At 43.2% G+C, this 16612-nt stretch overlaps 1 protein-coding gene across 1 annotated transcript in view; it reads right to left on the reverse strand.

Moving 5' to 3' along the window:
• LOC141214196 (ras GTPase-activating protein 4-like) overlaps window positions 1–16612 on the reverse strand; it is a 274525-nt gene that overhangs the window by 82037 nt on the left and 175876 nt on the right. Inside the window, exons 5-6 of the mRNA XM_073665419.1 lie at window positions 13937–14066; window positions 4679–4760 (exon numbers count right to left, since the gene is read on the reverse strand). Coding sequence (XP_073521520.1) covers window positions 4679–4760; window positions 13937–14066 — 212 coding nt within the window. The remainder of the gene's footprint in view (window positions 1–4678; window positions 4761–13936; window positions 14067–16612) is intronic.

Here is a 16612-nt window from a genome sequence, read left to right on the forward strand (position 1 = left end):
AGGTCCGTAATAAAGTCCATAGACAGATGAGTCCAAGGACGCTCCGGGATCTTCAAAGGTAAGAGGGCCCCAGACGGACGGGTATGTGAGGTCTTAGAGCGCGCACAAACCCCACAGGACGCGACAAAAGTTACCACCTCCTTATGTAAGTTAGGCCACCAAAACCGACGCGAGAGGAGATCCACAGTTGCTCTACTCCCCGGGTGTCCTGCAAAAACTGAGTTATGGTGTGCCTCGATCACCTTTTGTCGCAACTGATCTGGAACAAACAGTCTCCCCGGAGGTCCAACAGGGGCGTCCCCCTGAGCCTCCAATACCTCCTCCTCCAGCTCAGAGCATACTGCCGAAACCACCACCCCCTCCTGAAGGATAGGAATCGGGTCGTCCGTATTCCCGGCCCCAGGGAAACTACGAGATAAGGCATCCGCCTTTACATTTTTTGACCCAGGACGATCTGTAACGACAAAATTAAACCTGGTAAAAAACAATGACCACCTAGCTTGTCTGGGATTCAGACGTTTCGCGGACTCCAGATATAGCAGGTTCTTGTGATCGGTGATGACGGTGACCGGATGGACTGCCCCCTCCAAAAAATGGCGCCACTCCTCAAAAGCTAACTTAATGGCCAAGAGTTCCCTATTGCCGACATCGTAATTCCTCTCAGCGGACGACAATTTTTTAGAGAAAAAGGCGCACGGATGCCACTTACCAGGGGACGAACCTTGTGACAATATTGCTCCCACCCCTACCTCGGAAGCGTCTACCTCTACAATGAATGGCTGTGACGCATCCGGTTGAATGAGTATGGGTGCCGAGGCAAAACATTTTTTCAAGGAGGAGAATGCTTGACAAGCCTTGTCAGACCACCTAGAAAAATCCGTCCCCCTTTTAGTCATGTCTGTGAGAGGCTTAACCATGGACGAGAAATTACGAATGAACTTCCGGTAATAATTAGCAAACCCCAGGAAACGTTGTAGTGCCTTAAGATTCTCTGGCCGATCCCACTCAAGAACTGCCCGCACTTTCCCAGGGTCCATACGAAAACCGGACGCTGAAACCAGGAAGCCTAAAAACTGGAGTTCCTGTACGGCGAACACACACTTTTCCCATTTGGCATACAGTTTATTATCCCGCAAGATCTGTAACACCTGCCTAACGTGCTCCTGATGAGACACCAGATCCGGCGAGTAAATTAAGATATCATCCAGATATATGACAACAAACTGTCCCACCAGGCGGCGAAAAATGTCATTAACAAAGTGTTGGAACACCGCCGGGGCATTAGTCAGACCGAATGGCATGACAAGGTTCTCATAATGCCCCTCCGGAGTGTTAAACGCCGTCTTCCACTCATCCCCCTCCTTCATCCTAATCAGATTGTACGCCCCCCTGAGATCCAACTTAGAGAACCATTTGGCGCCCACGATCTGATTAAAGAGATCGGGAATAAGTGGGAGCGGATACGGATCTCGGACCGTAATCCGATTAAATTCACGGAAATCCAGGCAAGGGCGTAGGCCTCCATCTTTCTTCTTAACAAAGAAGAACCCTGCAGCCACCGGTGAAGATGAAGGTCTAATATGCCCCTTAGCCAGACTTTCTGAAATATAATCCTTCATGGCCTGCCTCTCAGGACCAGAAAGGTTATACAACCTAGCTTTAGGTAACTTGGCCTCAGGGAGCAGTTTTACAGAACAGTCATACTCGCGATGAGGAGGTAGTTCCTGACACCCTTTCTCCGAGAATACATCCTCAAAGTCCGCCAGAAATGGAGGTAAGACCCAAGGAGTAACCGCACCGATGACCGTGTTCATGCAGTTTTTATTACAGAATTTACTCCATTGGCTTATCTCTCTGGTTTCCCAATTAATAACCGGGTTATGCTTAGTTAACCAAGGAAGACCCAACACTATAGGAGTGGGAAGACCCTCCAACACGTAGCAAGACAACAGTTCTTTATGTATCGCCCCCACTTGAAGTTTTACGTCATGCACAGCTTGCAAAAAACTTCCCTGACCGAGAGGCCTGGCATCGATCGAGAATATGGGGATGGGTTTAGCCAACTCACTCAATCGCATACCTTGAACCCGGGCAAACCGAGCATCAACCAGATTAGCCCCGGCCCCACTATCCAGAAGAACAGATATCCTCTCATTTCTCGTACCCACCACCACCTCCGCCGGTACGAGAAACTGAGACGAACCTAGGGAAGAAATACCTACTCCCAGATTGCCGTCCACCACACAACCTGGGATCAACAGTTTTCCGACGACTCTTCACTCTGCAAGGGACGGGATGGACACCCCCCAATAAAATGTCCCTTTCTCCCGCAGAAGAAACACCTTCCTGTCTTATGGCGCACCACCGGTCCCCTCCCCCGAAATGATGTCCCTCCTAATTGCATAGGCTCCTCTGGACTGACCAGGGGAACCACCATATGAGGGGACCTTGTAGGAGGTGGAGTCATCACAGGGGGTAGAGTTATCCCGCACCTCTCCCGAAGCCGTCTGTCAACGCGAATAGCAAGGGCCATAGCGGCTTCCAGTGACGCGGGAGAGTCATACTGTGCCAACACATCCTGTAATTTGTCGGATAAACCTTAACAAAACTGGCTCCTAAGAGCCGGGTCATTCCACTGGGTGTCCGTGGCCCACCTACGGAACTCCGAACAGAATTCCTCCGCCGGACGATCTCCCTGCTGGATCCTACGTAACTTAGACTCAGCAAGGGAGATCCGATCTGGGTCATCATATACGAGTCCCAGAGCAGCGAAAAACCTATCCACTGACTGGAGAGCCGGGGAGCCCGGGGGAAGAGAGAACGCCCAAGATTGTGGGTCCCCTTGTAGGAGCGAGATGACAATTCCCACCCTTTGTTCTTCACTCCCCGATGACCGAGGCCGCAGCCGAAAGTACAACTTGCATGCCTCCCGGAAAACAAAAAACTTGTCCCGCCCCCCAGTGAACCTGTCAGGGAGAGCTACTTTAGGTTCTGGTCCGGCTTGCTCCAGAGGATACAAAACCTTGGACCTAACGTCCGCCAGCTCCATGGACAAACTCTGCAACTGCCGAGCTAGACCGGCTACTGGATCCATGGTAGCTGGAGAAAAACTAAGTGGTCGGTGAAAATGTCATGCTGTCTCTGTATACTGGAGGTAGGGGGCCTAAGCTGACCCTAAGCTGGGGCCCTGACTAATCCCTCAACCTGGAGGTACTGTTAAAGTTACAGAGGTCCAGGCCGCCAGCGTAACCCCTACCTCCTGAGGATCCCTGCACCTAAGTAATCTAGTCCTGAGAAGGACCCCAATCACAACAAAAGGGGACAAGTAATAATATGCCCACACACAGTACTTAGACGAACGAGACAGTACAAGGGAAAAACCAAAACCACCTTGCATACAAAAACTACACAACTACAACAGAGGGAACACCAACGGGAAAGGAGATAAATGATAAAGCGATGAAGGGAAAAAACACTCCAAATGCACTTAGCTCTGAAACTCCAAACACCACGATCCGCTCTGTTAGTCTGCATGAAATGCTTTCACCGACACTTCCCTAACAGACCAGCAGGCATTTGAAGGAGTCTCACTACAGCAGCATTGATTGCAGCTGGGCGAGGCTGGACCTCGTCTAGCACAGAGAGAGAGAGAATTAACTCCCTCACTGCCGAAAAACACAAAGCACCAAAAAGTCAGCTGCGAGAAGTCAGGCTGTGTAATCGTGACGATCTTCGTGGCGACACACCCGTGACATCTCCTTTCAAATTCAAATGAGTTTTATTGGCAGGACCAAACACACATTAGCATTGTCAAAGCAAATGTAGTTCTACCAACACTGCTATACTGCCTCTTCCCCACAATGACTGCTGAAGATGAAAGCTGTTAATCACACCCAGGTCTGCTGTACTCCAGCACATCATCACTCTGCAGTGAGGAGAGCAGACTGTATCATTATGTCTCACACAGCACCTGTTCTAAGCTATAGTGGGGGTGTTTTTTTCCCTTGTGCGTGGGCGCCTGCTTATGATTGGCCAAGCTGGCAGCACTATGAGAGGAGAGCTACTAGAAGTGTTGTATGGAGACTCAACACTACAGCACTGCCCCTACCCCCCACGCTGTCAGTTAATCACACTCAGATCTGCTGTGCTTCAGCAAATGTCATCACACTGAAGTGAAGAGAGCAAACTGTCAATAAATGTCTCACACTCAGCTTGTTCTAAGCTCTTGTGGGGGCATGTTATTTTTTCCCCAGTGTGTTGCTGTCTGCTTATGATTGGTCAGCATAAGAAAAAGGAAGAAGTACATGCCCCCAGAGAAATCTCTCTAGTAATGGTCATTAACTGTTTATGTGCCAAATACTTCGATAGCTAATATCTCTGCATCGGAGAGGCGAAATAAAAAAAGTTTTATTCTGCATTGCAATGTCTATTGCATCTTGTGTTCAGTTTAACATGAAAAATTTGATGAAAGGTTCTCTTTAAAAGGAACATGTTACATGAAAAAATGGTATTAACCTGCAGATATTGTGTTAATCTGCAGGTAAATAGTGTCCTGAATAGTGACTGACAGCAGTTTAGCATTAGAGCGAGCTATACTACAATATCTGCATGGATTAGTAAACTGGACAAATAAATAGATACAAACATAACAAATCAGTATGTAATATTATAAATGTACCGTGCTCTCTTGTATTTTGCCATTGTACTGTACCCTGACAAAGGGGTCTGAAGCTCCATTCCGATCTTTTCTTGCTAAATCTCTGCAGGGTAAATTAAAAAGTAGTTATATATTTACAACAGTAATAACGATTTTGATGAAGACTGGGGTGTGGACAATCCAGTGTGTGAGTGCTGTATGCAGTATACATCCTGTGTGTGAGTGCTGTATTATTATTATTTATTATTATTATAGCGCCATTTATTCCATGGCGCTTTACATGTGAAAATGGGATATACATAGCAAAAACAATTACAATAATCTTGAACACAATGTGACAGCGACTGGTATAAGAAGAGTGAGGACCCTGCCTGCGAGGGCTCACAATCTACAAGGGATGGGTGAGGATACAGTAGGTGAGGTGGTCATGCAGCGGCACACTGGAGCGGTGGTTACTGTAGGTTGTAGGCTTGTCGGAAGAGGTGAGTCTTCAGGCTTCTTTTGAAGGTTTCCAAGGTCGACGAGAGTCTGATGTGTTGGGGTAGAGAGTTCTAGAGTAGGGGGGAAGCACGGGAGAAATCTTGTATGCGATTGTAAGAGGAGGAGATAAGAGGGGAGTAAAGAAGGAGATCCTGTGAGGATCGGAGGTTGCGTGCTGGTATGTAACGGGCGACTAGGTCAGGGATATATGAAGGAGACAGGTTGTGAATGGCTTTGTATGCCATGGTTAGAGTTTTGAACTGGAGTCTCTGAGCAATGGGGAGCCAGTGAAGAGATTGACAGGGAGGAGAGGCCGGGGAATAGCGGGGGGACAGGTGGATTAGTCGGGCAGCAGAGTTTAGGATGGATTGGAGGGGTGTGAGAGTGTTGGAAGGGAGGCCACAGAGGAGGAGGTTGCAGTAGTCAAGGCGGGAGGTGATGAGGGCGTGCACTAGTGTTTTTGCAGATTCATGGTTGAGGAATGTGCGGATCCGGGAGATATTTTTGAGTTGGAAATAGCAGGAAGTGGAAAGGGCTTGGATATGTGGTTTGAAGGAGAGTTCAGAGTCCAGGGTTACCCCAAGGCAGCGAGCTTGAGGGACTGGGGAGAGTGGGCAGCCATTGACGTTGATAGATAGGTCAGTTGGGGGGTGGAATGAGATGGCGGAAAGATGATGAATTCTGTTTCGTCCATGTTAAGTTTTAGAAATCTAGCAGAGAAGAAAGATGAAAAAGCGGACAGACATTGTGGGATTTTGGTTAGTAGGGAGGAGATATCGGGTCCAGAGAGGTACATCTGTGTGTCATCAGCATAGAGGTGATAATGAAAGCCATGAGACTCTATGAGCTGTCTCAGGCCTAAGGTGTAGATGGAGATGAGTAGGAGTCCTAGAACTGAACCTTGGGGGGCACCGACAAATAGGGGGCAAGATGAGGAGGTGGAGTGTGAGTGGGAGACACTGAATGCCCTGTCTGTTAGGTATGAGGAGATCCAGGATAGGGTCAAGTCTGTGATGCCGAGAGATGAGAGAGTTTGTAGTAAGAGGGAATGGTCCACTGTGTCAAAGGCAATGACAGGTCAAGGAGGAGGAGGACAGAGTAGTGGCACTTAGATTTGGCGGTTAGTAGGTCGTTGGTGACTTTAGTCAGTGCAGTTTCAGTAGAATGGTGCGGTCGGAAACCAGATTGTAGGCGGTCGAAGAGGGAGCAGGAGGAGAGATGGGAGGACAGTTCAGAATGGACGTGTTGTTCCAGTAGTTTTGAGGCATAGGGGAGAAGTGATATGGGGCGATAGCTAGTCAGAGAGGATGGGTCAAGGGAGGGCTTTTTGAGGATGGGTGTGATTGAGGCATGTTTGAAGCATGAGGGGAAGATGCCAGTTGTTAATGACAGGTTGAAGAGGTGGGCTAGGGTTGGGATGAAGATAGTGGTAAGGTTTGGGATGAGGTGGGACGGGATTGGGTCAAGGTGGTGAGGTGTGATTTGGAGAGTAAAGAGGAAAGTTGATCTTCCGTAATGGTGCAGAAGGTGGTTTTGGAGGAGGAGGGTTGAGTAGGTGTGGGGAGGGGCTGTGGGGGCTTTACACTGCTGTATGCAGTATACGTCCTGTGTGTGAGTGCCGTATGCAGTATACGTCCTGTGTGTGAGTGCAGTATGCAGTATACGTCCTGTGTGTGAGTGCCGTATGTAGTATACGTCCTGTGCGTCAGTGATGGATGCAGTATACGCCCTGTGCTTGAGTGCCGTATGCAGTATACGTCCTGTGCGTGAGTGCCGTATGTAGTATACGTCCTGAGTGTGAGTGCCGTATGCAGTATATATCCTGTATGTGAGTGTCATATGCAGTATACATCCTGTGTGTGAGTGCCGTATGCAGTATACATCCTGTGTGTGAGTGCCGTATACAGTATATGTCCTGTGCGTGAGTGCTGTATGCAGTATACGACCTGTGTGTGACTGCTGTATGTAGTATACATCCTTTGTGTGAGTGATGGATGCAGTATACGTCCTTTGTGTGAGTGCTGTATGCAGTATACATCCTGAGTGTGAATGCCGTATGCAATATACATCCTGTGCGTAAGTGCCGTATGCAGTATACGTCCAGTATGTGATGTATAGCCAGGTTATGAATGGTATGTTTGCAGTATGAGTGAAAACAGTGTGAGTAACATTCATGCAGCATTATATCCTAGTGTGTTGTATAAAGGCGTGTGTATATCTAAATATATATATACAGTACAGACCAAAAGTTTGGACACACCTTCTCATTTAAAGATTTTTCTGTATTTTCATGACTATGAAAATTGTACATTCACACTGAAGGCATCAAAACTATGAATTAACACATGTGGAATTATATACTTAACAAAAAAGTGTGAAACAACTGAAAATATGTCTTATATTCTAGGTTCTTCAAAGTAGCCACCTTTTGCTTTGATGACTGCTTTGCACACTCTTGGCATTCTCTTGATGAGCTTCAAGAGGTAGTCACCGGAAATGGTCTTCCAACAATCTTGAAGGAGTTCCCAGAGATGCTTAGCACTTGCTGGCCCTTTTGCCTTCACTCTGCGGTCCAGCTCACCCCAAACCATCTCGATTGGGTTCAGGTCTGGTGACTGTGGAGGCCAGGTCATCTGGCGTAGCACCCCATCACTCTCCTTCTTGGTCAAATAGCCCTTACACAGCCTGGAGGTGTGTTTGGGGTCATTGTCCTGTTGAAAAATAAATGATGGTCCAACTAAACGCAAACTGGATGGAATACCATGCCGCTGCAAGCTGCTGTGGTAGCCATGCTGGTTCAGTATGCCTTCAATTTTGAATAAATCCCTAACAGTGTCACCAGCAAAGCACCCCCACACCATCACACCTCCTCCTCCATGCTTCACGGTGGGAACCAGGCATGTAGAGTCCATCCGTTCACCTTTTCTGTGTCGCACAAAGACACGGTGGTTGGAACCAAAGATCTCAAATTTGGACGCATCAGACCAAAGCACAGATTTCCACTGGTCTAATGTCCATTCCTTGTGTTCTTCAGCCCAAACAAGTCTCTTCTGCTTGTTGCCTGTCCTTGGCAGTGGTTTCCTAGCAGCTATTTTACCATGAAGGCCTGCTGCACAGAGTCTCCTCTTAACAGTTGTTGTAGAGATGTGTCTGCTGCTAGAACTCTGTGTAGCATTGACCTGGTCTCTAATCGGAGCTGCTGTTAACCTGTGATTTCTGAGGCTGGTGACTCAGATAAACTTATCCTCAGAAGCAGAGGATGATGACTGCTTTGCACACTCTTGGCATTCTCTTGATGAGCTTCAAGAGGTAGTCATCGGAAATGGTTTTCACTTCACAGGTGTGCCCTGTCAGGTTTAATAACTGGGATTTCTTGCCTTATAAATGGGGTTAGGACCATCAGTTGTGTTGTGCAGAAGTCAGGGGGATACACAGCTGATAGTCCTACTGAATAGACTGTTAGAATTTGTATTATGGCAAGAAAAAAGCAGCTAAGTAAAGAAAAACGAGTGGCCATCATTACTTTAAGAAATGAAGGTCAGTCAGTGCGAAAAATTGGGAAAACTTTGAAAGTGTCCCCAAGTGCAGTTGCAAAAACCATCAAGCGTTACAAAGAAACTGGCTCACATGAGGACCACCCCAGGAAAGGAAGACCAAGAGTCACCTATGCTTCTGAGGATAAGTTTTTCCGAGTCACCAGCCTCAGAAATCGCAGGTTAACAGCAGCTCCGATTAGAGACCAGGTCAATGCCACACAGAGTTCTAGCAGCAGACACATCTCTACAACAACTGTTAAGAGGAGACTCTGTGCAGCAGGCCTTCATGGTAAAATAGCTGCTAGGAAACCACTGCTAAGGACAGGCAACAAGCAGAAGAGACTTGTTTGGGCTAAAGAACACAAGGAATGGACATTAGACCAGTGGAAATCTGTGCTTTGGTCTGATGAGTCCAAATTTGAAATCTTTGGTTCCAACTACCGTGACTTTGTGCGACGCAGAAAACGTGAACGGATGGACTCTAAATGCCTGGTTCCCACCGTGAAGCATGGAGGAGGAGGTGTGATGGTGTGGGGATACTTTGCTGGTGACACTGTTGAGGATTTATTCAAAATTGAAGGCATACTGAACCAGCATGGCTATCATAGCATCTTGCAGCGGCATGCTATTCCATCCGGTTTGTGTTTAGTTGGACCATCATTTATTTTTCAACAGGACAATGACCCCAAACACACCTCCAGGCTGTGTAAGGGCTATTTGACCAAGAAGGAGAGTGATGGGGTGCTACTCCAGATGTCCTGGCCTCCACAGTCACCAGACCTGAACCCAATCGAGATGGTTTGGGGTGAGCTGGACCGCAGAGTGAAGGCAAAAGGGCCAACAAGTGCTAAGCATCTCTGGGAACTCCTTCAAGATTGTTGGAAGACCATTTCCGGTGACTACCTCTTGAAGCTCATCAAGAGAATACCAAGAGTGTGCAAAGCAGTCATCAAAGCAAAAGGTGGCTACTTTGAAGGACCTAGAATATAAGACATATTTTCAGTTGTTTCACACTTTTTTGTTAAGTATATAATTCCACATGTGTTAATTCATAGTTTTGATGCCTTCAGTGTGAATGTACAATTTTCATAGTCATGAAAATACAGAAAAATCTTTAAATGAGAAGGTGTGTCCAAACTTTTGGTCTGTACTGTACATAAATAGTTTACATGGCTGAATATTTCCATAGAGACACTAGCTATTTATTGGTGTAGTTCAAAAACATTGTGTATTCAAAAACAATGTAGATGTAGAACGTGATAATATTATTAGATTGTTGTGAAGTTAACCCTTACAATTCCTTCATATAGCAGTCTGGAGGGGTTTAGGCCTGGACTGGTATCCTGCTCTAATGGGCAGATGCTTGGAAGGCCGTCTAGCATGGGAGCCTTTTGTTATTCATAACTGGTCGTTAACTATTAGATTTATACAGTGATACTCTGGTTCAGGGATCCTCTTCAGTTCAAAATGGATCTTGATGCCATCCAGCAGCACTACATCACATACACACTTACAAGGTCTTGATGTTAATCTATGGTTTGCAGTAGACTACTTTATGAGCTTGTGGCTATTGATGTTATGCAGGATCCTGGGGAAGCTGAGTAAAAAAACAATGATGTAGGGAGCACCATTTTGCACAGAGCACCATGCAGTCAAAGCAGTGTCGGACTGGGGTGCCTAGGGCCCACCAGTAACCAACTTCAGGGCCCCACTTTTCAGCTACATGCAAATGTGACATTATCCTCAATCACAAATGTATATAACAATAAACTGGGTAGATTGTTAAATGAATAAGATGCTGCATGTGTCTGTACATAGTGATTAAAGTATACAGTGCCAAGTACTGCTCCGATAAGAGGGTGGTGGCCTACTCTTGCACAGGGGCCCACCAGAGGATTTTCTTGTTCTCCTGTGGGCCAGTCCAAGCCTGAGTGTAAGGCCGGTACTGACTGTGGCTAACTCTCCTGTCGCTTTAAAACTGCTACCTAAATATGAGGTTATCATACAGGCCTGATCGTACAACCTTTCATGCAACAGTAATAAGGAACACTTTTCACTACTCATCATTTTGCAACTCCCAACATAATGGAGATTATGAAGGAATAACATTCAATATGTTATAGCTTTTAAGGAAAGAAATGTTAATGTAATTCACTTGGGAATTAAAAGTCATTAAAGGTCTGATCTGACTTGTCTTCTTTGTTTTCCCTGACATTTAGTCTAAGATGACCTGTGCGCCACAATGGCCGGATGAATTAAATGCTCCCTTCAGGGTGCTTCATGAAATGATATAATCTTATTTTCTAGATCACAAGAGAGAACACCACACATCTACTGTTTCCAATTCCATAAAACGATCCGTCACAAACGTCATATTCAGTGAAAGGTTTTAAGGTATTTATAGAGAAGTGCAATAAGTAAGAAGAATTATCACATGTGGAGACTGGTATAATATAATACATACAGCACAGCATCAGAATACGTTATAAATGCAATGGGGGCTTAACGACGTCACAATTTGTAAGATGTTAGATGACTCACCCGCTGTAAGTGCTACTTACTGAGTTTTATGTAGTATGGCTAAAATATTAGCAGCAAATCACTTCACAGCAAATTACTTTTTTTCTTCACTGTTTATAATATGTATGGAGATAATAAATGGTGTATGCATCGTGGTCTGCTGAAAGAATTTACATGCTGCACATTTGAAAACACGTGCTGATGGTTTAATTCCACAAGGAAAAAATAAGCAGTATCTGCATGAGTTTTCAGAAGTCTCATTCACTTTGCTGATACGGTAAGGTGCATAGATTTTTACCCTTGAAAAAAACATGGAAAAAATGTAGTGTGTGTACAAGCCCTTTGAGGTCACTTTCTTAAGATTATGCTGCCCACATGAATTTTCTGCATTATTATATACTGTGTATATACAGTTGAAACCAGAAGTTTACATACACTATATAAAAAGACACATATGCATGTTTTGCTCAATATCTGACATGAAATCAGAATAAACCCTTCCCGTTTTAGGTCAATTAGGATTACCATAATTTTTAATATTTGCCAAATGCCAGAATAATGAGAGAGAATGTTTTAAGGAATTTTTATTATTTACTATAAAGTCAAAAGTTTACATATATTTCATTAGTATTTGGTACCGCTGCCCTTAAACTGAATGACTTGGGTCAAACGTTTGGGATATCCTTCCACAAGCTCCTCACAATAGTTGTTCAGAATTTGGGCCCATTCCTCCTGATAAAACTGGTGTAACTGATCCAGGTTTGTAGGTTGCCTTGCTCGCACCTGCCTTTTCAGCTTTGCCCATAAATTTTCAATAGGATTGAGATCAGGGCTTTGCAATGGCCACTCCAAAACATTGACTTTGTTATCCTTAAGCCACTTTGTTACCATTTTGGCAGTATGCTTTGGGTCATTGTCCATTTGGAAGACCCATTTCTGCCCAAACTTTAACTTCCTGGCTGATGTCTTGAAATGTTGCTTCAGTATTGCCACATAATCTTCTTTTCTCATGCTGCCATCTATTTTTTGAAGTGCACCAGTCCCTCCTGCAGCAATTCAACCCCACAACATGATGCTGCCATGGTGTTCTTAGGCTTCTCCCTTTTTCCTCCAAATGTAACGATGGTCATTATGCCCAAAAAGTTCAATTTTAGTTTCATCAGACCACAGGACATGTCTCAAAAAATTAAGGTCTTTGTTCCTGTGTGCATTTGCAAACATTAATCTGGCTTTGTTATATTTCTTTTAGAGTAATGGCTTCTTCCTGTCAGAGTGGCCTTTCAGCCCATGTTGATAAAGTATTAGTTTCACTGTGGATATTGACACAATCTTACCAGCTTCCGCGATTATCTTCACAAGGTCTTTTGCTTTTGTCCTTGGGTTGATATGCACAAGTCGGACCAAAGCACATTCATCTCTGGAACACAGAACCAGTCTCCTTCCTAAGAGGTATGATGGCTGGACATTCCCATCTTGTTTGTACTTGCGTATAATTGTTTGTACAGATGAACGAGGCACCTTCACGTATCTTGAAATTGTACCCAAGGATGAGCCAGACTTGTGTAAGTCCACATTTCTCTTCCTGGTTTCTTGTCTGATTTCTTTAGACTTTCCCATGATGTTACACAAAGAAGCAGTGTGTTTCAGGTGTGCATTAAAATACATCCACAGGTGTGTCTCTAATTAACTCAGATATACTTACATTTATTTATATAGTGTATGTGAGCTTCTGGTTTCAACTGTGTATATATATATATATATATATATATATATATATATATATATATATATATATATATTGATTTCAAGGTAACATTTTTGTTTTATGTCATTCCCACTCAAAAAGGTAAGTATATAATTAATAACTTACAACAGAGTTATCAATTGCCAATCCTGGTTGCATCTAGCCATTTACATTAAATGGTTGGTCTGATACCTAAAATGTCCATGCTAAATATCTATTTTTACACCCTAAATCACTTTTGTAATTAGCTTTATTATAAAATGCCTAACATTCTCCCTATCTTGTTAATCCCTAAATGTGTTTTTATTTACTGCTTTTTTACTTCTTGTGACAATGTTTCATTTTAGAGGAGTCTCAAATAGGACCTCACATGAGGCTGGGACTGCACTCACTTCCCTACAGTGTATATCGCTTGTCCTGGAACAGGAAGTCATCAGAGACAGTGCTGCAGTTACTTCCTACAGTTTCTTGCATCGCTGTCCTCTGAATAAGTCCTGGTTCCAGGGTGCTGATAGAAGCTGTGGGAGATGTGAGTGCACTCTACTTCCGTCTAAGCAGGTTCTAACTGAAACAAGATGTCGTCAGAGGATGATGATAAAAGCAACATGAGTGGCGCCAATTTCTAGCACCGCCCTCAAACGAATAATCATCATGGGGCAAAGATAGAAGCTGTGTGAGTGACACCAGTTCTAATATCAGTCTCTTTATCCCCTTTCCACAATTGACATACAAGTACATTATGACGAGCTATGCCGTCCCCTTCCGACATTTTGATAATTCGCTATACATTTATATAATGATGAGCTATGCTGTGTAAACACTATAGGAGTCCAGCAGTAATGAACGGCTCCTACTCAAATATTTAACCCGTTAGATGCCGGCAATAGTGAAAAAAATTAATTTAGTTTCGGAGTCTCTTATTTTTAGCCATATAAAGTAATACAATAGCAATCATAAAATATGACAAATGTCTTCATCTATCCCACTATCTTACCTTACCTTGCCTCAAATACAATACACCGAAGTTTTCTGGAAAAATCATTGCCAAATATTTCAATCTTAAGATGAATTTCCCCTTGAACTTCTTCGTCAGGATCAATTTCTGTTAGATTCAGCCACCCATTAAATCCTAAGGAAAAATGTTATGACATTTATAACATTTATATTATCTTCATATGAATGCAATGTTTCTTATAATGCGAGTTTCCTCAAAGTCGTGGACTATTAAACAGCATACACCAGATACTGATACAAAAGTAGTTTTTGTGCTATTCATAGAAAGCGCACAAGTATATTTGAACCAAGGTGTAAAATTCTCCAAATGGTGTGAATTCAGATTCATGCAATTTTTTTACTTCAGTTTGCTTACTGAATCACCAGAATCTTCATGACCATGAAACCAATGTAAGCAGTATGTCACCATGTGTATGTCATTTTATTGATAATTTTGATTCATGAATAGAACATGCAATATCAAATATTAACAACCTTCTTCACTCTGGTTTTCAGCATCCAGGTTGTGTTTTTGGGTTTAAACACTTAATAGAGGCGCCAATTATGCCCTTAATGACCAAGCCCCATTTTCATCGCTGATGTGTTCCTTTATGTGGTAATAACTCTGGAATACGTCAACATATCCCAGTGATTCTGAGATTGTTTTTTTTACGACATAATGTATTTCATGTTAGTGGTGAATTTAGTTAGCTATGTTTTGTGTTTATTTATGAAGTTATCAGACATTTGGAAAAAAGTTAGAAAAATTAGCAATTATGAAACTTTGAATTTTGAGACCCTTAAACCAGATAGTCTTGCTAGACAAAAGCGTTAATTAATAACATTTACTATACTCTAAAAGTATTCAAAACCGCTGTAAGGAAATTTCTTAACACTTCAGATGCCTGACAGGAATACATACAAAGAAAAATGAAAAAAAAAATCCTCTAAAATGTTGCTTTAGCTCGCCATGTGTCATTTTCACAAAAGAGTATCAGGAGAAATTGGACACCATAATTTGTTACCCACTTTCTTCTCAATGGGGTGATAGGCTCGGTGGTTAGCACTGCAGCCTTGCAGCACTGGGGTCCTGGGTTCAAATCCAACCAAGGACAACATCTGCAAGGAGTTTGTATGTTCTTCCCGTGTTTCCTTCAGTTTCCTCCCACATTCCAAAGACCTACTGATAGGGAACCTAGATTGTGAGCCCCAATGTAAATTGTCTGAATTGTAAAGTGCTGCGGAATATGTTGGCGCTATTTAAATAAAAAAAATATTATTATTATTATTACCCCACATGTGGGCAAGAACTACTGTTTGGACAAATGGCAGGGATCAGAAGAGAAGGAGTGCTATTTGTATAGAATAGGTTGCAGAGGTCATTTCATATTTTCAAATCCTCTGGGGTGCAAAAATGTGAATTAATGTTTAGTGAGCATTTGTTCATTTAATGAGCCATTCGCGGTTTCACTGTATCGACCGTATGTACTTACACGTGCATGGCTTAATCTTTGAGACAAGCATATGCTACTGGCAGGATCAACCAGGTAGGAACCCACAGGTGCACAGGTGCTTTACAGAATTTTAGAACATTGTCCGTCAAATTGAAAAATGACATTTTTTCCACTAAAAATGTTGCTTTAGCCCCCATATTTTCATTTTCTCAACAGGTAACAGAAAAAAATGGACCCCATAATTTATTGACCACTTTTTTGGAACAGTGACACCTCACACCTGGTCAGAAACTACTGTTTGGGGAAAAAGCAGGGCACAGAAGGGAAGGAGCGGTATTAGACTTTTGGAGCGCAAACTTGGCGCCATTTGAAATAGGTTGCCACATTTGCAGTATCCCCGAGGTTCCAGAACATCAGAAAATCCCTCATAAATAACTCAATTTTGAAAATGATACCCTCTAATGTAGTTATCTAGGAAAATAGTGTGTATTTTGATACCACAATTTTTTATAAAGTTAATACAACGCAAGTTTGAAAAATTACAATTTGCATTTTTTTCATAATTAAATCACTTTTATGATTCATATTTTTACAGATTGAGAAACACACATCAAATTGTATTGCACTGGTTCTTCTGTGTTCAGAAATACATACAATGTGGCCTCAATATGATTAATGGACACACAGTTGTGCCTAAAATAGGAGAACCTTTTGGTTTTCAGGGCAGAACTGATTAAAATCTAGGCCCCATTCTATGCTTAAAGAAGTATTTGAAAAATACTATCTTAGAAAATAGTATTCAAAAAAAGAGGCATGCCCACAGAAACACATCTGCTGTATATACAACTTTGTCTTGGCCTCAATTTTCAAGAACACTTGTAGAGGGTGTGGTGACTCTCAAATAGAAGGAAACATAGGGAAGTAGAGAACATCTGAAATACATAAATAGCACTGAAACAATTATAATCGCAGAGTCAAGATAGTAGGGAGTGAACAAAAAGGGTAAGATCTCAATACATAAAGGATAACAATGTACAAAAAAAAACAAAATGGAGAATACACAAGCAAATAGAGCAATAAAATAAATCATGGCATGAGCGCACCGGCTCAATAGCATACCTGTGCCCAGCTTGTGGAGGAGCTAGAGGGTAGTAGACGCTATGCGCACTGAGATGTATGGGAGACCACAAGGGGAGTACGCGCTGATGTAGGGAGAAGAGGAGGGAAC

Source organism: Phyllobates terribilis, unplaced genomic scaffold, assembly GCF_046119375.1.
Source record: "Phyllobates terribilis strain yellow unplaced genomic scaffold, ASM4611937v1 Scaffold_2__4_contigs__length_985480577, whole genome shotgun sequence".
Taxonomy (NCBI): Eukaryota; Metazoa; Chordata; class Amphibia; order Anura; family Dendrobatidae; genus Phyllobates; species Phyllobates terribilis.